This window comes from Chamaea fasciata, unplaced genomic scaffold (genome assembly GCF_029207755.1).
Source record: "Chamaea fasciata isolate MVZ Bird 193981 ecotype frontalis unplaced genomic scaffold, bChaFas1.0.hap1 SCAF_9, whole genome shotgun sequence".
NCBI classification, from domain to species: Eukaryota; Metazoa; Chordata; class Aves; order Passeriformes; family Sylviidae; genus Chamaea; species Chamaea fasciata.
The window spans coordinates 5,374,339-5,401,117 of NW_027094094.1; the positions used below are offsets into that span (position 1 = coordinate 5,374,339).

Below are 26,779 nucleotides of genomic sequence, written 5' to 3' on the forward strand. Positions count from 1 at the left end.
TATGGTAAAGAAATAACTTTAATCAGAGGAAAGTACAATACACACTCACAAATAATAAAGATATGTCTCAATTCTGCATTCCTTATTTGAAAAAAGCCACAAATTCAAGTGAGTGAGTAAAATTTGCAAACTTTTTCTGGGTGAACATTAATACAGGGCCTGACTGATTCATTCTCTCCTACAGAAAAGCCAGGGCCATCACACCAACTCACTAATCTCAAAAGTAGATGTCGCTGAGAGCAAGGTATTTGAAACCACACCTTCCCCCAGTGTTTTTTCCACTTCAATTTAGCATCTTTTCCCTCAGTTAGGTTGTGCTCAGTTCCAAGCCTGCAGGAAATCAAGAGCTGCTGGAAAAATTCTCTGCGTTTGTCCTTTCTGAATCTGCAGGCTTGTATTTCTTTTCAGATTGACGGTTTAGGATTGTTGGTGATTTTGAGATTTGGAATGAGGATTAAAGTTGTGGTTATGGAATAAAGAGGTGCAGAAATGAGCCAATGGCTTTCTTTTGGGTTTATAAACTCTAATGCCTGTGTTGGGGATAATTATCTTCATGTAGATCCCAGACTGGAAATATTTATTGGTTTTATGTGAAGATCAAGAGTGTCATGTGCAAGCAGGGTTCTACAAAACCCAGACTGGAAGCCAAATCTGGAACTATCCCCTGTTAAAATGCTGGATATGTCAATATTGTTTGTGATAACTGGAATTGCAGGAGTCCAAGGCCTCCAATGCAAACCTGACGCCTTTTAAAATACTTGAAAAGAAGTCCTAGGGGTGGTGGCATCCCCCAGAACCTTCCCACACCGCTGGGGAGCATCCTGCCAACACGGTGGGCACATTGTAGACGAGAAAGTTCTCTTCACTGTTACAGAAAACCATTTTCCGTGGCGGTCCTCCTGCTTTGGCAGCAGGGCAGGAGGGAATTCCGGCGCTGCAGGGAGGCGGCAGTGGCGCGCTGCGACCCTCGCGGTGACACTCACGTGGTTGAGGTGACACCGGCAGCGTCCGGGAAGGCGAGACCCGAGCCCTGCCCCGGTTCTCTCGTCAGATGACATCCTGGAAGGTGCCTCAGGTTCCTCTGCTGCCTCTGATCGCAATCCCGAAACAGGGATGTGCGCACAGAGGGGATGCTGGGGTCACTCCGTAACTCCGAGGCACGGCAGGAACCAGAACTCAGCGATGCTGTTTCTCAGCTCTGTCAAATCCACGTCCTCGAATTTCACAACCACGTCTGTTTCTTAGCGTAGTCAAGCACAAACTATTTAAGGCAGGGATTCCCTACGCAGGTAATTGTATGTTATATAACAAGAGTTATGTGTCTAATTGTTACTGAGGGGAAAGAAAAGGTATAACAATAATAATTGCTATGATTCCTGCCTTCTCCAGCAGTGCCTATTTTCCTTGAAGTAATCAGGGACTTGTTGCTAGGTAGTTAATATTAAAGGTACCTTAAATATTTTAATGTGTCTGTGCCTGCTGTTTCTAGGCAGCAATATTTGTTTATGATATTGTTATCCAACCCTATCTTATATTCTTTATTCAGTGTAATCTAATATATCCATACAGCTAAACTTCAGACCTGAGACTTTTATTTGTCACAGAGTAGCATATTGAAGTAACTACTCTTCAGAATGAAAAGATGCCTCTGATGTACCAAATTTAATGTTTGTCAGGGTGCCAGTAAACAATCTCAGGAACTAAATGAAACAAATAAGGCCATTTAAAATTCAGGAGTGTTTCAGTGCACTTTCAGCACCAGCAGATGCTTGCAATCTGCCATTGTGCAAATCTCCAAAGTTTTAAAGTAAATTGCATGATTTCAGTCTTTTGGGTGGAGAGAAGCCCAATTTGGATTATTTAGTTACCTTGATCCCTGTTTTCATGCTTCCAGGCATGTTCCATCTTCAGGGCTGGCTTTATACCGGGTGTGCTGTCACGCAGAAACTTTGATAAATATTTGAGTTTATTGGCTCAGGGGCAAGATCACCTCTAATTGATGAGAGAGGTTAGAGTTGAACTCCCAGCACTTTTTTTGGCCAAACTCTCTAAATTTTTAAGGGAAATCTTCACGTGCTCTATCTTGCTCTTTTTTCTAAGTGGTAATAGGTCAAGGGAAAGAAACATTTCATGGTTGTTGCTGGGGAGAGCAGGAATGGAGATGAGACAGGAGCTCATCATCAATTGTGACACGAGGGAAGGTCCTGGGGACCAAGTACTCACTAACACCTACTGAAATGCCCAACTAGGGATGTGTATTATCATTTCATCAGTCTTTTGGAAGTAAAAATTGCTGTTTGTGTGGCTGCTGGGCAAAACTGCTTTAGGTTTTCCTTGCTTTCATCTCATCTCGATTTAAATAAAATAGGAAAGCTTGCACTGGGGTAAACATTATGGCTCTTACTAACAGATTTTACAATCTGAGCTGTGCACTTGGAGTGGCAAGACAGAGTGCTGACAACTCCTATTCTTTGCCATGGATCAGTATGGGCTGCAGAAAAAAACTCACATTATCTGCCTGCCAACCCTGTGGGAAACGCGCAAGGGAATTATTCCAGACACTGCTCATTTCTGCAAATGGAAGGAGCGGAGCTTTCCTGACAAAACAGAAATGGATGACAACTCAAAGTTCACGAAATGATGAAAAGCAATGAATCAGGCCTCCAAGTAACCCATGTGGATGATTTTGCAAATCTCATCTGTTCCCTGTCAGGAGCTGTAGAAATGCAGTAAAAAACAGGCTGAGTTCTATAATCCCTTTGTTGCTAAATTCAGTGTATTTCATTTACTCTTTTAAAACTCATGTAACATCCCATTTTTAAAAATTGTATTTGCCAGATGAATAGACAGATCATCTATCCACTGATACAAGTAGCAATATTTCAAAATTTGTTAATTTTCTTGCCTGCTCACCTCATTCCTAACATAGGCACCATATTTCATTAGAAGGAGTTAATTATTTTCATCTCTGTTCTATCTCCAGCCTTTTAACCAAGACTTCCAACAACGTTATCCTTTAGTGCAAACCCTATCAGTGATTTCTGTGTTTGTTGTGTAACACGTCAGAGAACATTGCACAGTCCTTGAATAGATGTCAAATGTAAAGAACCAGGAATGAAGAACTCCAGATTACATTTTGAATTCTGAAACATGAAGCGTGTCCTTACAGATCAATGCCCTTTGGAATTATTTGCTGAAAAATGTGTGGCAAGTGTGCTTTTCTTCTTACAGTCTGAAATTTAATGTAAGATCCTCCACTTCTGCTTGCCCTGCAATTTGCTGGTGCAGGGACATATGGAAGCTAAAGGACCTGTTCCTTCCTTTCATGCAGATCTCCAGCTTCTGGAGTGGAAATTCCAGCAGAAACAACTGAACTAACCTCTTTATTCTTTTAAAGTTGCTTATTCATAGATTCTGGAAAGGTGTTTGACTAAGAATTGGTGTGTTCCCTTGCTTTGTAACCAGCCTCTTGCCCATCTTAAAATAACTCTTGCTCTGGATTACAGGGGCTGGCATTCAGTTACATTGGTCTCTAGTGTTACAGACCATCCACGGTCCCTTAGCTGCTCACTGGCACAGGGACTGATCCATGCACAATCCTATGGATGTGTTCTTCGGGCAGAGCTCAGGAGCCCAAATTATCCAGTCTTAAACGCTTTTTCTTCGTGCATCCAGGCTAATATATCTCAGTGTCATCCATTTATCTTAAGAAAAAAAGTTTAAACACACTTGTTCGTTTGGCTCTCCTGTACCATTGCACATAAATAGGTGAAAGTGCCAATAAAACCAGTTTGCTAAATGCTAAAATGATTGTGTTCACATTTCATTGATGGCAGTACTGTATCTACCCAGAGAAGTTTGGCTCTGGAATTTTAATATTTACACTAAGGCTCCAGGAAATGGTATTTTGTATGGTTAACTTCTGGCTTCAATCTCTATTCCACAGCGAGTGCTGAGCTCAGGTTAGTATTTCCTGAAAGCCTCCTTTACCCAAGTGGCCCAGAAGGGCTGCATTAGTTTCTGTCAGAAAAACTGTTTTACTGCTGACTTTTGTAATAAACCCAAAATTTTGATATCCAACTTTTACAGCACTAAGATTTGTTTCTAGGACATCTGCATTTTATTTCTTGGATGCAACAGGACCAAAAGCACAGAAATTATTGCCTATTACTCGACCTTTGGTCTAAACCAGTTTTTCCCCATGTTTGTGTATGTCTTATTTAAGTTCATGATACAGTGCCTTCTATTTGGTTACCTGAGTATTTAAAAAGATCACTACATGCACATTTAAGGAGGGAGACTGAAAACGCAGCAAATTAAAACCTTCTCATAAGCATACCTCGACTGAGTTTTGTCCTCTTCAGCAGCTGTGTGCCAGCCACCAGAAGCTATTTTTTTATTATAATTATTTTTAAAAGAGATACCCCCACTGAGGGCACTGGATCAGGGCTTTCCTCAACTTACCTTGACCCGAGGTGCAGGGGCAGAACCTGCCTCTACAAACTGCTGTGCTGCTTTCCTGCCTCCTGGGTGGAGTGTGATTTGTACCCTTCTCCTTTCCCACCTTGCCTGCAAACACAGCTGTGCCAACATAAACATATCCCAGAGAAAGGGTCTGTCCCTCCCTCTGGAAAGGAATCAGAAACCAGGCCTGTCTCACCCTGCTCCTGGGGGCAATGTAACTGCTACCCCCAACTCAGGGCATGGCATGCTTCGACAGTCTGTAAATAAATAGTCAAAATGCTATATTTACAGGAAACACAATGCCTTGCTGCTGTGAGGGTTTAAATATAGAGAACAGGCCACTACTGGCATTTAAAATAGCACTGGCTGGACAAGATAGTGCAATCAGAAAATAGCCTAAGCTTTTACTGTGGTTCTGTGTACAGGCTTTTCATATCCCTCCTGCTACTTTCAAACGAGCTGAAGCAATGCCTTTCACTGACAGGGGATCATTTGCTTTTGACTAAACTGCATTGCTTGACATTTATTCAATTTTTGGAATGGCTACTGCAAATTCACTGTGTATTTGAAAACCTTGCATTCAACAGCACAGCTGCCGGGTTTTTGTGTATTTCAGAAACAATGTAACATAATTCTTACGGTTTTAAACTCCTAATTACTTTCTACCTGCGTTTCAAACCCAAGTTTCCAGTTATTACCCAGGGTCAAAGCACAGAGCAGGCAGCACGATCCTGCAGAAAGGCAAGTGAAGGAGGAATCCCCTTCCCCTCCTCTGCCCGCTCCACACATCGCTGGTACCAACTCGAGGCAGCAAACGGGCTTTGCACGGAGTAGGTCAGGAGCTCACAGGGAACGGGTGGGAATCTTCAGCTGCTTCCTCCTTGGCCACTCCCTCTGCCCAGCCCACATGGAAGGTTTGCAGCTATGCTGATGTGTCAAGACATATAAGCTGGACTGGGCGCAGTTTAGTCTTGAGCAACAGAGGAAACAAAGAGAGACGATGACTCAGAGCACCAGTCTCCAGCAAGGCAGCTCCAGGGCAGCCAAATGCACTTTCCCTTATTAGGCCACACCACGAAACTTCACTTTGTTGTGAGTTGTACCTAATTCTGCAGTAGTAGCACCGACTTTAAGAATCAACTTCTGAAGCAGCACTTGGCAGAGTGCAGCTCTACCTCCAGCTTTGCTTCTTAAAAGAACCTCATCGGTTGTAATTGAATTTGACTCCACCTACTCTGACCAACACTGAATACTGTAACATGAATCAGGCTCCATTAGCAGCAGATGACGTGTATTAAAAACCTAGCGCAAGTTTAACTTCCTGTAAATACTACATTTTTAGACTATAATTCTAATTTCCACTGTGCCACCTCAGTTAATGAGGTGGTTTTGATCTGGATTATTTTAGTGGTCTGCTTAGAGAAACCATTAAGAGATAGGGCCTTACATCTCCCCCAGACGTCGCTTAGAGAGCTCGGCTCTAAAAATCTACAGCTGATTTTCCTCAATTTAAGTATTTTTGTTACATGATGTCAGATACGTGCCCTCAGTTGAAATGTAACCCTGCAGGAGCAATGTGGCACTGAAGTGAGTTCATGCAGGAATTATGCAGGCAGCTGAACTTTCACACCTCTTCTTCCAGAATGCCTCAAATGCTGCTCCCAGAGCTGGAGCAGCCAAAAGGTTACAAGACATTGTGTATTCTCACAGGGTGCTGTTGACTGTGAAAATGAAACTAAAAGAAGCATCAACCTTCTACCTACAACCAAGCAGACAGTTCACGGCCCAAATGCTACACATAGTGCAGTATCATTTATATGCTATATCGTTACTTTAAAATAAAGAGTTCTCAATGTCCACTCTCAACCTGCCTCTTACAAAGAAGAAATTTTCAGATGGGTTTAAACCTTACTTCAAATCCACTGTCATGATTCTAAGTGTAGTTCAGTAAGTGATCAATTGCCTTGAGCAGATCTGTTTTAGTATTCATAAATTTGGGGTTCTGTGCTGCAAACATGCTATCAGGTAGAAGAAAATTTGCATTTTGACAACTGTAAAATTGACAAGTCAAGTGTAACTTCTGGATTTTAGTTAGTACCCCTTCCTCCCCCGCACTGGTTCTGCTGCTATCATTTCTCATGGATGTAACTGAAAAATGGTTTATCTCTCTTGCTTAAGTGCAAATTGCTAATCTCTTCAAAAAAGGCATTGCTTAAACCTGTTCACAAAGTGAGAGGAATCCTACTGACTCTACTAAATACAAAATGTATTTCTAAATACAAAAAGAAGTGTACTTCTGCATACAAAATTCTGTAATTGTTAATAAAATAATAATGACTTTGCAGAAGGAGTTCAGATCTGGAAATTTTTGTAAGAGAACTGCAGATCTCAATGTTATAAACGTTTCTGTTAAATGGGGACTTCCAGGGTGAGGGAGCAGAAATGCTCAGCCGAATTCCTTTCTCAATCCACAGATGTGACACAGCAACAACATCAGAAGGGAGGACAGGAATAGAGAAAAGCATGTTTTGGTCTTGATGAGAAAACAGCTGTCAGACTTCAACTACAATACTGCACTAACAAACCTCTGTGTTTATAAGAGTGTATTTAAAACCAATTACTGCCTTTACAGTTCAGCTTAGAAAATGACAAGACTAAATTAGGCTTCCATATTATTTTATTTCCCTCTTAAAATATAGCATTGAAGTCCTGCACACATATAAATATCCCTACAGTTCCTTACACACTTTCTATCCATCATTACTTAAAGTGCCCAACTGTGAACATTAAAAGTAAAAACATTACTGTTAAGAGTGGCTATACTTGTAGGAGGACCGGTATTCTGAGAGTGCAGGCCACTGATTTTACAAAAATCACCTGCAAAAGAATACACCTTAAACAACACGCATCAATATTAACCCTGATGTCATTTTTCTTTTCCATTCAGCTGATCTAAAAGCAATTAATGTACAGGGTTTATTTTTGAAACATGTCTTTTACATAGTGTAAGAACAAAGGATAAATGCATCGCTTTCTTTCTAGCTCCCTCCTTTCCCTACCAAGTGTTTACTGTGTCCCAAGCTGCTATGTTGATTAAAACCAGTTGAAAAGAGCTCCGGAAATGCATGCAACTTAAAATTCACTTAAACACACTTTAAGTTATAAAGTCTGAGAGGTTTTAATTTCAGCACGTGGCTACGGTTCAGTTGGGTTACTGGATGTGTTTGTCGTGGTGGCGAGATTGGTAAACACTTCTTCCTTAGTTTCAGGCTGCTGTCCTTCCATTTTGGTTTCCTCTTTAGCATTTTTATTACTGGTATCTGCCTTGCTCTTGACTACCACAGGTTCAATCTCCATGATTTCCTGTGGTGGCTTAGGCTCCTGCAAATTTGGCTGAAGTCCATCAACTTGAACAGGTTCTGGGACATCTTCTGCTTTCTGTTCAAGTTTTTCCAAAATGGTCTGGACCTTCCTTACACCATCTCTCCTGGCCTGGCGCACATCCGCACGACCCTCAGGGTCCACTGAGTCTAGGGCTAGCAACTCTTTGGTCAAATACTCTTCAATCATCAAGTACTTTTTATCAGTTTTCTTGCCTTCAAAGGAGTTGACTGCCTGCTCAAGCATTTGTACTTTCTCCAGAATTGCTTCCACTTTCAAAACACCAGGATGCTTCTGAGATTCTCCTGTTGTTTCCACCGTCTTCAGCGGCACCGCTTCTTCAGGAAGAGGTCTTTCCTGGGGGGCGGCAGCCTTAGCTGGGGCAGGAGCCTTTTTATCAGCTTTCTCTGCCATGGCTGGAGGCTTCTGGGGTGGAACTTTGGGATCTGGTTCTTGGTGGGTGACCTGAATTGGGATATATGTGGAAGGTGCCTCTGTTTCGGGCAGTGGGGCTGCCTTGTTGTCAGGCTTGATTTCAGGAGGAGGGGCTGGTCTTGGTGGCTCCTGAGCTGGGACTTGTTGCTGAGAAACCTGGTGGGCAAGGCAAGTTTTGTGTTAAGACACAAAGCTCCTTATTTCCCTCTAAAGAACAGTAAACTAACATCTAATTTTCTGTACTCCTAGCAGTGCAATTTCACACACACAAGATGACTAAACTTCCCTGAGCATTGCTGAATTTTACTGTTTTAAACTGAAAAATAGCACTGTGCTGAACAGCTATTATTGTCACCAATCAACACGCTCAAGCATTAAATTTCAACCCACCAAATCCTGCCCATGCTCAATAAAATCAATCCCGTAAGCAGGTTTAAAATACAGGACCTTTGAGCAAAGCCTTCATCTAACTTTCAGCAGCGAGATTTCTTGCAGGTGACTGTAACACAGTCAGAATTTCATCCTGTTTTACTAATTAAGGGCTCATCCTTCTTGAAAAGCCAACTGCTTTGCTGAGTTTTAATCACATTTTGGGCTATTCTCATCCTATTCCTGTTTTTAGGACGTTCCTTTTTTTGTTAGTGCTTATTTTTAATCTTTAACCTATTTACACACAGGTTACTGTGTCAATCTTATTACACTGTAGTGATTAGAGACTATCCTTGGGATTACTCCAGTTTTAAATCATCAAATCAGAAATCTCTTGAAATTGAGATTAGTTTTGAAATCTTAGCAGAAAACTGAAATTTATGAAAACTGCATTTTCCTCCCCCTGACACTCCCTTTACTTACTTGGGCACATAAACAGCGATTTTGAAAGATACTAAATCCAGCTCTCACAGATTTAAATGGCTGCAGTAAAACATCTGTATTTTATTTAAAACAAGTACATAAACGGCCTGCACTGCAAATCTCTTACTGCTTTACCTGTTAAACATATAATTTGATTCAGGAGTGCAAACTCTCACCCACAAAAACAAATTAGGACTGACCTAGAATATGCCATTAAATCTTGAGTCTTCCTTTTTTTGTCGTAGCCTGGATTTTCAAAACTATTAACCCAATTCTGCTCCCGACATTTTTCATGTGAAAAATCTCCAGAGAGAAAATCGAGGCTTGTTTTTGTACATGCCCCCTTCCATACACTCACAGTTGTCTAAATCCCAATAGCCTTTTAATTGCAGTTTTACTAAGTACTCTAACATGGAAAAAATGTTCAATGAGCAGCAGGTTCTATGACCAAGAACATGCTTCAAGTCAGAAGAATAAAAAGCTCTGGATTTTGCTTATCTTCGTTCTTCATAGCAAAAATTACTTTGTGCATCTGATGCTATCCCCTAAAAGGCTCTGAGACATCACTGAAGTATATTTACATAGATGTCCCAAATCCCACAGACCTGGTTTTCTTCTCATAAACATAATGCAACATCAGTGACCTCAGTGTAATTACACCAAATTATACTCTGACAAGAGAAGATTAGATCGTGTGTTAAATCATATTTCAGTGATCCACCACAGTCCTGACAGGTGGAAAGGCAACTTTGCTGCTTATCTCAGGGATCTCCCAGTCTGTTTAAACCTAGCAGTGGAGATTGCTTTATGTGCTTTCATGTATGTGCTAGTACAAGCTCATTTTTCAGCTCCAGCCACGCTCAGGCCCCTGGCAGGTGAATCACTTGCCCATTCTACATACCTGGGGTCTGTCTACTACTGTCTGCACTCGGATGGGAGCTGGGGGCTGCACCTGGGTGCCCACCCTGGCCGGGGAGCTCTCCCGACTGGAGGAGCCTCTCTGAGCCACCCTGAACGGAGACTGCGCCCGCGCCGCCTTGGGCTCCCTCTCCTCCGGCTGGATTTTGTGGAACACCGGCTGGTGGGCTTGGAACTCGCTCTGCTGGGCAGGGTAGTGGGTCTTCTGTGCCTGGTGGTAGGCTTGTGCTGGCTGGCGCGGCATGTTTTCATGGATCACGGGGATTGGGATATAACCGCGAGGAAGCGCATGGCTGCCTGCGTTGGGTCTGCCAGAGGTCTGGGGGGAAACTGTTGGAGGGTCAGATGCTCCAGGAGGAGGTTGAGGCTGCCATGAAAACAAAAATCCATTATTAAATGTTAACCATTATGCGCTCACAATACTTCTCATTTCCAAGGAGAAAAGGGAGCAGTCATCATAGAAACTGAGCTCGTGCTTCCGGCACGCAAGGACTCCATTTCCCTGGTTTTTTGGCCAGGAGCCTCACTAGACAAACCACAAGTTGTGAGAGCATCATTTTAACAAGCAGGAACCTGAGCTACAGCATTCCCAGCCCTGAAATGAGCAGGGAGTGGATGCTCAGTCAGAATGTTTGCTGCTTTTGCATGGCTGTTCCTGTCTAAACCTGTTAAATTTGAGGCAAACTAAAGCTAAGCAAACAAATTACGTGCCGGAGACAAACCCAAACCCCTAAGAGCACACAACACTGACTTCTGATCCTGGCCACACAAACAGATTTTGTATGTTTTTTTTGGGTTTTTTTAAAGCATGTCATTATTTTGATAATGCAGATATGGCTATTTTTCCCTTTGCCCCCTGTCCTGTGAAAGGCCAGACTGGAGCTGCAAGAGGAGAGAGCAGGCAAGGCAGGAGAGAAGGGGAACAAGACCCCTTTTTTGGTGCTGATTAACTGCTCAACTGCCCACAGAACAGCAGGAACCATGAATAAAATAAATAAATGACGGTTTGCATTACAGCACCCATCAGTGGCACTGCTGGTGGCACTGCTGATGTGCAGTGTAGGGTCCCCAACACAGGCAGTGGTCACTTGGCACCCACACTGCACTGCCTGAGTGTGGAACAGCAAGTGCTGAGGTCCTCCCTGGTTATCTCCAAGTAAGTGGCACAGAAGACACATTCCTAAAGCCACTCTGCAGACAGGGCAAAAAGTTGCGCAGAGTTGGGAGAAGGAAAAGCTGAGCTTCTTGTCCATGGACAGGGCATGGTTAGTCAAGACAGCTGAGAAACCTGCCAACAGGATTTTAATTACATTCTTCAAACTCCAAATGGGTTTCAGAAAAGATGCCACCACTGTTGAATTACAGACCTGTTATGTTTTCAGCTTGGTGAAGGCTGAATTTCCTGCTCATCTCTACTTTGAATAAAAATGAGGCTTATATTTCCATATATTACAAGAATACCGATTTGCTAATTCTCTACACAGAGCAGGCTAAAAATCCCACCTTCTGAAACCCAAAACAAGCAGGGTGGCTTTTTTTCAAAGAAGTTCATGGTCTGAAAATATTTTCACATGCCACGGAAGGACAAAAATACTTTACAGTTCACTTCTAAATCTGTATGTATGTAAATTCATGTCATACAACTGAAATTTGCAATTAGGAAGCCAAGATCTTCTGAAGTGGACTGGGTCGTTAGCTGACTGGACACTTGTCTCTCCCAGCTTGACTCACGGTGCAGAACACAAGAGGCTTGTCTGCATCCTGCACTTGTGGAGGAACCCGTACAAACCCTAAAACAACCCACCCCTGCCACAGGGCCTGCTCAGCTCTGCACTCATCTCCACGGAATCATTCCAGAACAGAGGTGGGTGACGCTAGAAAAAACCCATACATATTTATGCTGCCATGACCGAGCACTTTCAGTGCTCTGCAAGCACTGAGAAAACACTGCGGCGAGCTGGTCTTCCCGAGGGCCGAGCTCCCGGCGTGACACTCGGGCCATAAATGCTGCAGAGCCCCCTGCAAGCAGAGCCCAGCAGCGCTGACGCTCACCTCGGGCCCGTGCGTGGCCGCTGCAGCTGCCGGTGTCTGTCCACATTGTTTGTCGGCCTCGGCCGGGCCCCTGGCCGGCGACTCGGGGCCACCAGAGGCCCCCCTGAGGGGTGGCTGGGGCTGCCCCGGGGCGGGCACGGCCTCTGTCTTGTACCTCTGCAGGCCTGGCTGCGGGGAGGAGAAGCAGGGGTGCTGCTGCCGGCCGTCGATGCCCTCGTGGATGACAGGGATGGGGATGTAGCCCGCCCGGAGCTTGGGGTAGCCCACGTGCCCTTCTCGGGCCGCCGGCTGCTTGGGGCTGTCTCGAGATGGGCCATTGGCTGAGGACTGGCCTTCCTGCAAGGGAAAAACAGCACAGAGCACTTGGTGGTGGGTCAGTAAACAGGGTAAGAGAAAGCTGCCCTAAAGGTCTGTCCCAAAAGCTGCATCAGCTGCGTCTAAGGAGCTCAGAGCCTCTCGGGCCTGTGCAGGGCAGCCGACAGCAGGTGCCGACACTGCAGGGAAGGGGAGGAAGTGAACAAATCTGTTTATGTGTGGGCCTTTCACCCCCACTTCTTGTGCTTTGAAGTACCTGCCTAATTCCACCTGGAATTATTTATCATGCATCACCAGCACTTAGCCACCAGCCCACCCCCTTCAGAGGGAGCTCATCCGATTCAAACGAGTACCAATGGGACCAAAGACATTTCCTCAGCACCTCTCAGGACACATCTGTGCTACATCTGAAAAGGCACTTGCAAACAAGACTAATCCCAACAGAAGCACAAATTTCTTTTGGTATCCTTCTCTCCACTGGCTATTAGAAGACATACTGACACTGCACACTGCAAATGCATTCACTTCCAGCTAAGGAGGATCTGGTTCAGTAAATATTGAGGGAGAGGGAAGGGGAAGACAGGATAGCTTAACAAAGAGGAAAAACACTGAAAAAGCAAGATTTAAAAATCCCTGTGCTGAGTACACTCACTGGCCAATGTCAAAGCTCTGGCAAGGGTGGAAGTGGTTTGTACTAAGAGCCCTCGCAAGTCCTCTAGTAAGTTCTTCCTGCATCGGTCATTCTATTTTGAGACCCCGCGAGGGCCAAGTTCCAGATGTATCTCTAAGTCAGATCATATAACAAGCACCTCTGTCATTCAGAGGGTAATGTCATTATTCAGTAAGAGGAGAATTTAATAAGGGGACATATGGTGCAAGTGTTGGAAACCCTATTTTTAAAGAGGTGTTTAAGCTGCAAAAATATTTCATGTTGCTCCTGTACACATTAACATACTAATTCATCAGGAATTCACTTTTTTACCAACCGGATTATCAGTGCTCTTCCTACACAACAGCATCACCTGAAAAAGTGAATTCTGAGAATTCCTCTTAGCAATAAAACTGCAGAGACTAGAGGCTTATATCTATGTAAACTAATGAGGACAAAAAAAAAACGCTGAAAGGAACAAGTTCAAAGTCTGAGCCCCACTGTTCTATTTCCTTTAACTCATTTAAAAAAAAAAAAAATCCTCCACAAAGGAAGAATTCTAGAAGAGGAGAGCCAGGCCTAGAAAGTTCGCGGAGAGAAGCGATGTGAAGCTGGCTCTCCCAGCTGCAGAGCAGGGATGATCTCATGCCAACGTCTGCACCGGGATCCGCGGATGAGTCATTTCCAAGTCACCCTAGCAGGAAACCACGCTGCTCCGCTCCTCACGGACTCTCCGGGGGCTTTCAGAACCCCGCACACCAACAAACACTCGTCCTTTCACCTTCCACCGGCACGGCCCCGGCCCCACAGCTCTGCCGGGACGAGCAGGGATGGGCCATTATGGCAGCAAACCGCGTTTGCAGGAAAATAAACCTGAGGTGTGCTCAGCTGACGACAACGCGAGGCCGCGCCGGAGGCAGGCGTGTGTTGGGAGCTCATTCCCAGCGGGAAGCAGCACCTTGGGGCTGCGCTGACTGCGGGCATTCTGCGGGCGCCAGCTGCCCGGCGCTGTCCCCGCCGCCGTAACCCGAGCAGCCGCCCCACCTACAGCCACGGCTCCCACCGCTATAAAAAGGAGATTCCCTCACTTCCAGCGGCTCTGCGGGAAGGGTTTTAGGAGCTGGGTGGGCCAGCAGCACCTACAGGTGCTGTGGCATGAGAAGGTTGTCAGCCAAAGCTGCCCCGCTCCAGCTGGGTGTACACAAGTGCCCCAAGGGAACAGTTGTTTTGGGGTCTGCGCTGTCTTTTGTGGCTTCGTTTGGGGATAAGACCTCCAGTTGTCTGGAGTAACCCGCGTTGATAAATCATTCAACATGGACAGTGTCCCACGCCCCCCAGCATCCATGCAATCCTCAGAGAGCTCAGCCATGGGCTTCCCCCTCTCCTGTCTTCATGTTCAGACCTGTGAGGCTGCCCTTGTTTTGAACCTTCTCAGCAATCTCAGAAATCTGCCACTGCAACCTAAGCCCTGCTACGAGATACAAAAGAGGCAGCCCAAACCCAAAGCAAAATCAGGTTGGACTGCTTTTTCAAAGCATCCTGTTTATAAATGAAGTAAAGCTTCTGTCAGTAAGTCTGGGAGGGTTTGTTTTGTTGTTTTCTATTTTTTTTTAATAGACTATACTCCCATGACTTCTCACATATTCTTACAGCTTCAGACAACCTGTGCTGCTCCTGTGGAAAGTTAGTGTTTCATACTGGTCCTTTGTTACAGGCTTTTTTCCTCTGTAGTCAGGTCTAACCACAGAGGCCTCAGCTGCGCAGTCACACTGGAACAGCCCTTGGTAAAAGAACAAATGCAGCGTCCTTGTTTTTCCCACCATCAGTGCCTCCCAGGCACAGATCAGGTTTAGGAAAGGTGTGCTCTCATCACATCTGCACTTCCTGATCTACGCTGTCCCCTTCCACCCTTAATTAATACTTAACTCTACAAACAGTTGCCTACATTAGCCAGTTCGTATCACCACATCTTCAACGTTCTTCCCTGTTTCTTTTCTTCCCACCGTGCTACAACCACAAACATGGACAATCCAGGTATTCTGAAACTCCCACCACTGGGGAATGACAGCACTAAGGAGGCCCCGGGTTCAGGGAGATGCTGCCAGTGGTTCAGGTCTGTATTTAGTGAGAATCTGACACAGCACCGAGTGCACGTAGATCCCAATGTCCCTGTCCCCAAAATTCTGGCCAAAGCAGTTCTGTTTTGTGCAGGAGAGCCGGTGTTTCCAGCCTGGGCAAACAGGTTCTGGAAGACTTCAGGAGAAGCTCAGATGTGCCTGGGGACACTGTGGCAATGGGGAAGAATGGAATCAAGCTCTGGAAAACTCTCATCTTAAGACTATGTTGAAGAAATTCACAGATTCCTTCCTAATGCTTGAATTCCACAGCACAGCCAGCCCAACAAAAAGGAGCCATTTTTTGGTTTGGTTTGCCTTCTATCACACACAGTTCTTGCTCGTTACATTTACAAATCTGCTACCTGGCAAAACCACGCCCCACATTCAACTCCAATCTGCACAAAGAGAAATGACCAACAACTGAATGACCAGTTTTAGTCCATCATCCTTCCTGGTTTAAGTATAAGAAACAGGAACCCATCTCAGGTTTCTGCATTAAAACAAACTGAAGCAAATTTCTCCTGCCCTCATCTAAGGGAACGAGAAGTTCCTTAAAACTGAGCGGAGCTACAAGCAGCAGAGTATCGAGTAATTTTCAGCAAGTACCAGGACTGACTATCAGCAATCCCAGCTGTGATCACACATTTAATTTACCTTGAAGAGACAGAATCCCTCAAAAGGAGGGAGCACAAAAATGCAAAAACTGCCTTGTGCAGCTCAGAAATTTGCACGACAGTTCCAATGGACATTTCAGGTAACCCGAAATACCAGCAGGGACTCAAACCCAATGCAGCTCTTCAGGAGGTGCTGAGGTAAGTCATCACATCCAGGCAAGGGAAGGTTTGGCCCAGCTGCAGGAGGGACAGAGGAGCTGCGCCTGAGGATCTGCTCAGGAGCAGGGACAGCGCTCGCACCCCTCGGGACGAGCGTTTCTGTTGTGAGGCCATCACCAGGATAAATAAAGGTGCAGCCAGCACGAGTTGTGCAACTGGAAAAAACACTTCATACCCCCACATCCTACTGCTGGCTTCCCGTGGGAAGGGCACTGTCAGGACTGACACTGAAATCCTCCAGCTTGCTCCCATTTCAAGGGAGTTCTGAAGCCATGAGCCACTGGAATGAAACAAGCGATAGCAAGAGCAAAACGTTGCACCAGGATTCCCAGTACAGCTGTACTACCTGGAGTGGATAATGAGTAACTCCTAGTGTGCCCTGAGTCTGCTTAAATGTTATTCCAGACTCAAGCACAGAAACCTGCAAATTCAGTCAGTGCTGATGCCGGGAAATTGCCACTGGAGTTTTCCAGACAGCTCTACTGTTCAAATTAAATTTGTCAAAATATCTGTATTCATGTTAAATTGTTTGAATAGTTGAATCAAATTCAGAATCTCCCTTTTGAGACTCCTTACATAATACATTTGTCATTCCTCAAATACTAAAATGGTCTACAGAATGAAGTCTAAAAGCCTCCTCTGCTGCCATCACACTCTTGCATTTTTCTCAAACTGTACTGATGTTATTTGCAGTACAGTCAATTCAGTCTCTAAAGCAGGTTATTCACTCATGTAGCACCCATGTAGCTCTTGCAGAGCAGCAGTGCAAGTATTTAAATTGTAGCTGCTTTGTAAGTATTATATAGCAAGGGGAAAACAAAATTTACCAACACTGCCAAGAGATGAAACAACTTTTCTGTATGCCAACAGATGGTCCACTGACTGCAGTGTGGTTCTGAACTTGTAAGCTGCTGCTGTAGAGTACCATGCAAACAATTATTCTGGTTGCTCAAATGACTGAGAAAACACCAGTACCTGACAAAATCTTACTTTACAACACGCTTTTCACAACTCCAAACCCAAATCGTATATATTTAGGAAGAAGGGAATAGAATGATTCTGTTCTTTCACAATCAAATACAGCAATATGACCAAAATGAGTGACATAACAACCAAGTTTTGTTCACACACTTGCTCAAACCTGTATTTTACCAGAAATTGCCATGAATAACCAAAAAAGGCAGCGGTGCCCAGTATTCAAATTAGGAAGGAAGTGACTATTCTATTTATTAAAGAAAATACTGTTTCTGTCGTAGAAAGGCAAAATTTTAACCATTGGAATTAGATTCCACATCAACTTGTACTTTATTTCTGGCCAGACCTTCTTTCATTTTCTGCTGCATAAACTACAAAAGTACGACACTACCTTTGCTACCAACAGAAATCAACATATCCCAAGTATTTCTAAGAAGTTCCTCAGCAGTGCTGTGTGTTTGAACATATTAACAGCACAACATCAGCATGAGCTGGGTTTTACCAACACTTCGCAGAGAACTACACAGGCTGGAAGGTGCCCGGTGATTTCCTCTCAGTGCTGACTCCAAACTTCTTACAGCCCTGCCTCAGCTGCTGCAGACATTTGCATTCTCACCCTTTTACTCACAATTTGTGCTTAAATATATAGACTGAGCACATAGGCATTTGAGCAAGATATCATTAGCTAATGACTGAAGGGAACCATGAATAAGCTTAGTTGCATGAGCTGTCTCAGTAGAACTTCGTGTCAGTGGCATCAGGTAACCCAATTACAGGCCAAGCTGCTTTTGATGTTCTACTTGCTGAATGCTGAGTTTTATTTCCCAACATACACATGTGTAGGCAAACAGGCCTTTTGTTCTCTCCTGTAATTACCAAGTTGTATTATACAAGTATTACATTAGCATTGGCTCTAACTGATGCCATTAGAAATAAATAAACACTACTAAAAACTGAAGGGGAAAACTAATCCTTTTCAGAACAGAGAGCCTTACTGGAGTAAATATGTTGGCTATCTTGCAGCTCAATCTTGTCCCAGGAACAAAACCTGTCCTCTTTTAATCACTAGGAGGATTCTTTCCTGAATGCCTTGGCGCAGACATGACAACACCTGCCCTGTGTGCCCATGAGTGGAAGTTGGCACTGAAAGCACCTGATGGGCCAAACTGAACATGTCTGAGAAAGAAACGATGACTGCTCCGAGGAGCAGAGTGCTCTTAGAGCGCAGCTTTAGTGGATGGAGTTAGAGAAAAGCCCTTTAGAGAGCTAACAGAAATATCCTTGTCAAGAGTTATTCAGTTATTTCTGTTCACTGCCTCATTACCTAAGAAGCAGGTGGTCAAACTGTTGCTTTCCTGTGAGTTAGGAGCCAGGAGTCTGAAATACATCAGAAAGCACAAGCCTCAAAAAAATAGCAAAACAATGCCTCATTAAAAAAAAAAAAAAAAAAAAAAAAAAGGAGAATAAGCAGATAATTAAGAGTGGGCTGTGAATTTCAGTTTATAGTCATGCTTCACATTTTCACCTAAAATTTCATTTTCTACACAGCAGTTTTCTGGCTTTACTTCCTTAAAGAGCCATTTTCCAACACTATAAAAGCACTTGCTACATTGCATCCCATTTATTAATTATAAGGCTTTGCCATCAGCCATAAAAAACACACTTTTGTGCTACCTGGGTGATGTCAGGCTAGTCTCTTCCCCACCCCATGCCTGATTTTCCTGTCTGTAAAACCAAGAAGGAAAAATAAAAATAATCAAACCAACAGCCTCTGCAACATATTTAAGATACAGCATTTTTCTTTTTGCCTGTAATTAAGTAATGTGATCTGTGTGAACAAGCCACTTCTTCTCATTTACATTTAGCTTTACCTTGGCATGAAGGGAGACCACAGCTTACCTAGAGAGTGATAGTGTCTGCACACCCCAACGCAGATTGGATTGTTACCTGCCTTATCATGGTTCAAGTGGGAACAACTCTACTTTTGCCACGTAGCCATGGACAAGTTCTGCCTGTGCATACAAGTGTTAAAAATACAGTTCCCAGGTAAGAATGCTGCCACCTGGCACAAGTAATTCTTCCTTTCTCCTTTAGGTAAGAGGCACACGGTGCCAGGAGTTACACGGAACCCTGCAACACCTTCTCTGCTTTTCCTCTTGCATTATCTCCAGTATCACTTCTTCCTGTTCCTCCCTCTTGTTTCTGATTAAATCCACCCCCTGTTTTCAGGTTAATTGATACGTCCATAAGTTAACTCCCTGCTCACCATGTTGTGCCAGGGGGGACTTTAAACAACTACACCAAGCAGCTGCAGGGAATCTGGGCAAAGCCAGGACACAGCCCTTCAAAAAAATCCCCTACTGATAATTTTACCACTGCTACCTATTAAGCCTTTTCTGCGCAGTCATTTTTTAATCCAGTAATTAACTAATTAGCCTGACAGAATGCACATCAGCATTAGGAATGTAAAAACACTGCAGGTGGAAGAGACCTTAATTGTTACTAAGCTGACCTCACATTCCCTTCCCCCCGAGGAGAACCACTGCCAGAGGTACAGCTTCAAGAGAGGCTGTTCTGACCTCTCAATGCAATTTCTAATTTGGTCTGCCAAGGATTTTTCAGTCAACTTGACCATGAGAAGTCGGTGCTCAAAAATAAGCCCACTGCTAAAGAGATGCGAACTGAGTGACTTCAGACTTATTTGGGGAAGCAGAGAGAAAAGAGATGCAACAGCCAGGAAGGGAGAGGATGAAAACTTAGGTGTAGTCAGTTGTTCCCCAACCAAGCATCAGCAGCAGGGTGAGATGGCTTCTTCTTCCTTTGTGCAGTCATTGCTGCAGCCAATACTCAGCATAGATCACTTTTATGGCTGCTCCCTGACTCGTGCCTGCCTGCTGCAGCTTTTATCTCAAACCCAAGGCAGCAGTGAGCTATTGATCACTTCAATATCCGTCAGTGAAGCTCAGCACAGTCAATTCCTTTCGTTTTATTTTTAGCTGCATTATTTCCCAGGGGGGGTTTACTGCTTGTGGGAACAACACATAGAAAGAAGGGGCATCGATAAAATACCTATACAAACCTCCTTTTGTTTTCTTCTTTAAATGCAATCTATTTTTATCGACACTTTGGGGAACACCAAGTTTACAATTTAATGTCATAAGACAATCCTGCAGGAAGTATGCAGAGGTGTGATACCCTAAGTTAGCACAGAAAATAACTACATCAAATAAGCATAGGAGATGAGTAATTGCATTAAAAAAGGAAGAGTGACACTGCTAGTAAACACATTTTTACTAGATCTATTTAGATCTTCACAGTATTGCTTGCACCTTATTCCTTAAATGTCAACTGTTAATTAATCAGATCATTGAAAGAAAATCATTACTCTACCAAAAAGCTCCATTAATAAATAATTTTCTGTCATTTGCAAAGTCATTCCTTATTTCTCACTGAAACAACATGAGATTTTTTCCTCTTTCTCATGAAGGGCTCCCCAATCCATCCTTATACTGCAGTGATTTCTTACATGTAACAGAAACAAACATGAAGAACACTCATCCTTCATGTGGGTAAAAATAAAAAGGGCCAGACTGAATGAGGAAATAACAGAGAGCCATCTGAATTCACAAATGCACCTAAAATACAGAGTTAAAATGCAAAATCAAGGTCTTGTTTTGTTGCTTTAAAATGGCTTTGCCATGGGTTAAAATTTCAGAAGAGCCACTTCAACTTTTACCTGATTATGTATCTGGCACAGATTACTGCAGTCAGCATGGCTGCACTGATGTTAAGCCTAGGGTAAGTGAGAAGACCAAGATCAAGCACTTGGGAACAACAGGATTTTGTTATGACACTGCCTCAGCTATATTCTTAGCTAGAAAATCTCAGTTAGCCCTCGATCTGTGCTCCAGCCATTGTCCACTGACAGTGTAATACCTCATTTCATTGCCTAATCTCTTCAGAAAGGGAACAAACATTCACAGACAGAATATTGGTGGATATAGTGCAAGACCACCTCAAAGGTGGTAAAAAAATTGCTAATTTCACTGCCAGATTTCAGTGAAAGCAATGGAGCGATGGAGTCAGCAAAAGTTTGATCTTTGTTTAATCATCCTGGAAAAGGTGCATGAAGTCTGACACACACAGTCAGCTTTTGTGATTCTCAGATCACTTCCGAAAGCCCCAAGTTCTCAGTTGAGCTAGGGTGAGAATGAAGGAAATCAGAAAGGTCTCCCCATCAAAACTTTTTTTTTTGCTTTCATCTGTGGTTATGTCGTTCCTACCTGTTTAGGGATTAACAGAAGCCTGGTGTCTTCAAAAGTCCTTGCTGGATTTGAATTTCAATGTCAGTGGGTAATTTGCCTTCCTTGGCATTGCCTAGCTAAGAGAATATTTAGGGAAAAAAACGTATTTTCCTTGGGCCTGATTCTAAGATTCTTTTGCTAACTAGTGCCTGTCCTTGTGAAATACACTGGTACTCGACAAACTGATGATTTCAGCAGCTGTCCACGAATTCCAGCAGACACACTTAACTCAAAGCTCTGATAAATGGCTCTGTGAGAGCAGTTACACCAACTTCATAAACTGGAGGACCTTTTCCAGATAGGAACTCCCGAAAAAATCAACAGTTCATCTCTAGAGGCATTTCTCTGTCTCCCGGTGAACAAACCCAAAGCACACATTCCTGCTTACAGCTAGGAGTAACAGATTTTCCTCTTTGGAAAAGAGTGTATCCCCCAAAAGCAGATGCAGCTTTTTGTACCTGTGACAGCCCTTGCAGTTGGCAGAAGAGGCACAGAGGCACTTCTCATCACCACAGATTTCACACGAGATAGGGGTGAAAATTTGTTTTGTTTCAGGCACCCACTCAAGCAGAGGGCTGATCCATCAGAGAGCTTCCAGCTCTCTTCACACAATTATTGGAAGCAGCTTGAATCTGACTGCTCTGTTAAATGGGTTAGTCTCAAGTGGTATTCCTGGAACAAAAGCCTTTGAGTAAACAGCACACTTTTCTTCTCAAGTACATTCTATGGTTATAAAAAACACACTGTTTTTATTTTTTACTACCACAACAGCCAGTGTTAGCAGGTGCCTCCAAAGAGGAGAGAACACACTTTTTCCTATGCTAGTCTCAATACTCTTATTATCAAATTATATTTTTCTAAGACCTTTGTGTACTATGACTAGAATTTACTTACAGATCAAACGAACCAGCACTTAAAGAGCTGCAAAGGGGGTAAATTTGTGACAGAGAAGTACGTCCCTTCCTTTTCAGGGCCAGCTGCTCTCACACCGAGCTTTCAGTCACGGTCTGCGCTCGCAAAGCGGGCAATTACTATTTTAAGAAACGGTAAGTTCGTCAAATAATTAACACTTCTTTAGCGCTTCTCTCCTCACGTTGCACGTAAGGCGAGGGGAGAAAAACTTCCAGCAAAGATCCGGGGCAGCCGCATCCCGCAACCAGCGGCCGCTTCCCCGCTGCTGGGCGGACCCGCAGCCCCAACCCTGCCGTCCCCCGGTTCCCCGGGGCTCCTGCAGCCCCGACCCCGCTGTCTCCTGGTTCCATCCCCCGGTTCCCCAGGGCTCCCGCAGCCCCGATCCTGCCTTTTCCCGGTTCCCCAGGGCTCTCCCGTCCCCGCCCCGCAGCCGCCGCTGCTCCCCGGCGCGGCCCCTTCCCGGCGGCCGCCGGCCCCGGGCTCCGCTCCAGCCCCGGGAGCTCCGTGCCCGGGACGTGCCCGAGCCCCTGGCCTGGAGGGGCCCCTCGGGAGCCGGGCAGCCCAGTGCCCCAGCCCCTGGCCTGGAGGGGCCCCTCGGGAGCCGGGCAGCCCAGTGCCCCAGCCCCTGGCCATGAGGGACCCCTCGGGAGCCGGGCAGCCCAGTGCCCCAGCCCCTGGCCATGAGGGACCCCTCGGGAGCCGGGCAGCCCAGTGCCCCAGCCCCTGGCCTGGAGGGGCCCCTCGGGAGCCGGGCAGCCCAGTGCCCCAGCCCCTGGCCTGGAGGGGCCCCTCGGGAGCCGGGCAGCCCAGTGCCCCAGCCCCTGGCCTGGAGGGGCCCCTCGGGAGCCGGGCAGCCCAGTGCCCCAGCCCCTGGCCTGGAGGGGCCCCTCGGGAGCCGGGCAGCCCAGTGCCCCAGCCCCTGGCCATGAGGGACCCCTCGGGAGCCGGGCAGCCCAGTGCCCCAGCCCCTGGCCTGGAGGGGCCCCTCGGGAGCCGGGCAGCCCGGTGCCCCAGCCCCTGGCCATGAGGGACCCCTCGGGAGCCGGGCAGCCCAGTGCCCCAGACCCTGGCCATGAGGGACCCCTCGGGAGCCGGGCAGCCCGGCGTGCCCGGGGTTAAGCGATGCTCCGCGCAGAGCAGCGCGCCGAGACCCCGGGGAATCGCTTTCCCACCAGGCAAATCCCACTTGGCTCAAGTTTCCAGCACTTTCTGCCCACAGCCGCCGCGCTGCAGGGTCAGAGGGCTGCGTTCCCCCAAGGAAGGGGCTGTGTTCGCCAAAAGCCGGGGATCCTGACCCGAAAGGGCCATTCCTCAGGGCCCCGGCAGAACCGCGGCCGCTCTGCCCTCCGCGCCTCTCCTTCCATGGACATATTTGGACTGGGATGCGGCTTTTCCCCGAGCGTGCTTCGGAACGAAACCGGAGCAGCAGCTGCCGGCAGAGTTTGGGACCCGGGAAAAGAAAACGGGGAAAGAAAAAAGAAGTCGGAGTCCGAGCCGGATCTCTCCTTTTCTAAAGGCATCCGACGTTCGGGCAGTTTCACAGCCGAAAAATAAATCAGGTTCGCCTCTCCGCCGGCAGGCCGGGCGGACTTAACCAACTTTAAATAAACATTACAGGGCCGAGGTATCAAATGGTTGAATGCACAAAAAAGGGACTGCAGTGCGTCAGAGACAAAAGGCAGCTCCTGCCCTCACTGCATCGCCACGCGCGGGGGGAGCGCGGCCCCCGGACCCCCCTCGCCCCGCCGGGACACCCGGCCCGGGCTCCGCCGCCCGCCCGCCCTACCTGCGGCGCTGCCCGCAGGCGCGGGTCGCTCCAGGTCGTGGTGCGGCTGTTGTGATCCACGAAGAAGGGCCAGCCGGTCTGCGGGTCGATCTTGATCTCCCAGCCGGGGGGCAGCGGCTCGGCGCTGCCCTCCATCTGCGGCGGCGGCGGGGTCTGCGCGGCGGCGCTCATGGCGGGGCAGGGCCGGGGGGGCCGCGCCGGCCGCTTTATCCGCCGCGGGCCGGGGGCGGGGGCGCGGGGCTGGAACTGTCTGGAAACGGCGGCGCGGGGGGCGGCGGCGGGGGAGGGACGAGGGGCGGGACGCGGAGGAGGAGGAGGAGGGCGGGGGACGGCGGAGGAGCCGCCGGCTGGAAACTTCTGGCTGTGTCCAGCGCGGCCGGGCAGACCCCCGGGGCACCGGGAAGGGCCGGCCGGGAACGACCCGGGAGCCGCAGGCTGGGCGCAGGAGGGCTCTGTGTGCAGGAAAGGGCAGGGCTGCTCGCCACGGGCACCGCGGGGCGAGTGTAGCAGGCGGAGCTGCCCTCCTGCCCCGGCCGGTCCCTGCCGCGCCCCCGAGCCCGTCCTTGGGGAGCCCGCAGCCCTCCGGCGCTCTCGCAAGGCAGCCCCGACCCACTGCCCCGCGCGGTGAGGAAGATCAAAGCTCCTCCCCAAAACGCCCTGCCCCGTGACTGATAATTCCAGGTTATTATGGTTGATAAACAACAAAAATAATGCTGCTCAAGTGAGGGTGTGGGCAAGGCGTTGTTCTTCAGATTCAACCGGCTTGAACTTTCTCAGCACTTTGCAAATGGCGTGTCGCAGTCCTCGGTTTCACTTAGAAATACACCTGAAGGCAAAGAGTGTGTCTGCGATGTTTGAAACAGTGGCTTTCTCGTGGGTGCTCTATCAGCACGTCAGGCACTCTGGGTTTGGTTGGAGGTAACTGTGCTTCACAATTACACCACTCGTAGTCATCTGACAGTCACAGGAGCAGCCACAGATGCCTGTTGATAGTTACTCAAAGTAGAAGAGTGAATGCACGGTGTCCCTCAAACGCAGGAGTTACTTCCTGCAGAGCTGTTTGCTTAGAAGATTTCAAATTATGAATCACTCGGAGGCAGATGCTTTTTACTGAAGTATCTCTTGTTTCAAAAAGACCCCTGCCTCTTCACACCCCTGAGCACAGCCAGGATCTCCTCCTGCTGGAGACAGGATCAAAGACCTCCTGATGCTGCTTGACACTGATGGCCATTCATCTTTTGACAGGGGTTTTGTTTATCACACTGACAAACTAAATAATTACTGACACTTGCTCCTTCATTCCTGCAGTTCTTCCATCCTGCGTGTCCCGTGTTGTCAGAACCATGCTGCTCCATCACAGACCCATTTTTCTGTCCCCACTGTTGTGTGCCTTTGACTCCTAAGTATTATAAATGGATCATTTTTTTTCTGTGAGCATTTACTTGCAGATATCTGTATTGCCATCACCTTTCCAGACTCACCTATTTTCTAAGCAACGAATCCCAAACTTTGCTCGTCTCACAGTCCTGGACTGTGGTGCCTGTCCCCGGCCATGTTTCCTACCTCTGCTGCTCTCTGGTATAAAACCTCTTCTTGGCCTCACCAATGTCAGCAGTAGCCTCAAAAGGCGTAATATCAGTGATTTATTCCGCTTCCAATCTGCAGAGGAATTTCACTCTCAGTTTTGCAACTGAAAGGCACACTTAGACCATATGTTCCCTGTAGCATATGCCAGGGTCTCTTCCAAATCAACAAAAGCAGCTGATTCAGACACAGGGGACACAGATGTTAAAAAGGTCCTGCAGGAAAATTACTGTTGTAAGCTGAGGAAGTGTTACAGATGGGGTTTGTGGCTGCGAGAATGTAAACAAAGGCATGAAGAATGGGGGGTCTTTTATTTTGCTACAGCTGGCAGCCAACCATATACTCAGCACAGCTAATGAATAAACTCAGCAAGTAGGTGAAAAATCAATGAAAGGAAATTTCAGAGGGATATCTAACATAAGTTAGACATTTTTGTGGGGGCATACCCTGCTAAGAAACAGAGGGGGCTGCATTTCACAGGAATTATCATGGGCTAGTGATTCAAGATTCACTTGAACTGCTGCAGGGTCGACAAGCATCCAGCTGGAAAGAGAACAGCCTGAGCTGACAAGGAAAAGCCTTTTAGTGATTGAATTTAGTTGGCAAGACATCATGTTTTTTCTGTTAATTAAACTGTCTTTCCTGACAGGTAGGGTTTAGCCTGGTTTCCTGTGCAGGTGGAAGCACTGCTGGCGAGGCAGGTTACACAGGATATCTGTACAAGGATTCACTGTTTGCTCTCTGGTGCTGAGGTGTTGCTGGGCCATGGCCGTGACCCTGAGGAAATGTGACTTCTGGTTCAGATTGTCATTAGCCATCCTTCAAATCAGAATGATTTATGAAAATGATCGTGTGGGGAGTACTGCCAAGGAAAAATCTTGGCTTCAGGAAAATCTGTTATTAAGATAAGTGAGTCTCTGTAGTGTCTGGCTAATCTCAGATGAGACTCCAGGCTCAAGGTCTATATGCTCTATTTTGGAAGGGAAAACACTCAAGAAGCATTTTCTATTTTTTGTGTTCTTCATGTAAGTGCAAACACAGCACTCCTGACTTGTCCAGGTTCCTATTTGCCTCACACACCCAGAAGTACCAAACTAAACATTTGCTCCAGGGTGTTCCACTACAAACAGAAAATGTGTAATTGTAGTTACTCAGAGTTGAGGTACTCTCCAGAGTCTCCCATGTTTCTTTGACTTGAACTT

The 26,779-nt window shown here is 46.3% G+C and overlaps 1 protein-coding gene across 1 annotated transcript; it reads right to left on the minus strand.

The window, feature by feature from the left end:
- Nucleotides 1–7,123: 7,123 nt before the first annotated feature.
- On the minus strand, nt 7,124–24,233 carry BAG3 (BAG cochaperone 3). The gene is made up of 4 exons (XM_066190826.1): nt 23,994–24,233; nt 12,103–12,438; nt 10,034–10,417; nt 7,124–8,436 (listed from the first exon to the last, which is right to left on the minus strand). Exons 1-4 carry the CDS (start codon nt 24,162–24,164, stop codon nt 7,660–7,662), a joined length of 1,668 nt encoding a protein of 555 aa, XP_066046923.1. The 5' UTR covers nt 24,165–24,233; the 3' UTR covers nt 7,124–7,659.
- Nucleotides 24,234–26,779: the final 2,546 nt, after the last annotated feature.

Coding starts and splice junctions, on each gene's coding strand:
- BAG3 (XM_066190826.1), bottom strand. CDS start 24,164: ATGAGCGCCGCCGCGCAGACCCCGCCGCCGCCGCAGATGGAGGGCAGC. Junction 10,418..12,102: donor CGGCCACGCACGGGCCCGAG/GTGAGCGTCAGC, acceptor TTTTCATGGCAG/CCTCAACCTCCTCCTGGAGC. Junction 8,437..10,033: donor CAGTAGTAGACAGACCCCAG/GTATGTAGAATG, acceptor CTTGCCCACCAG/GTTTCTCAGCAACAAGTCCC.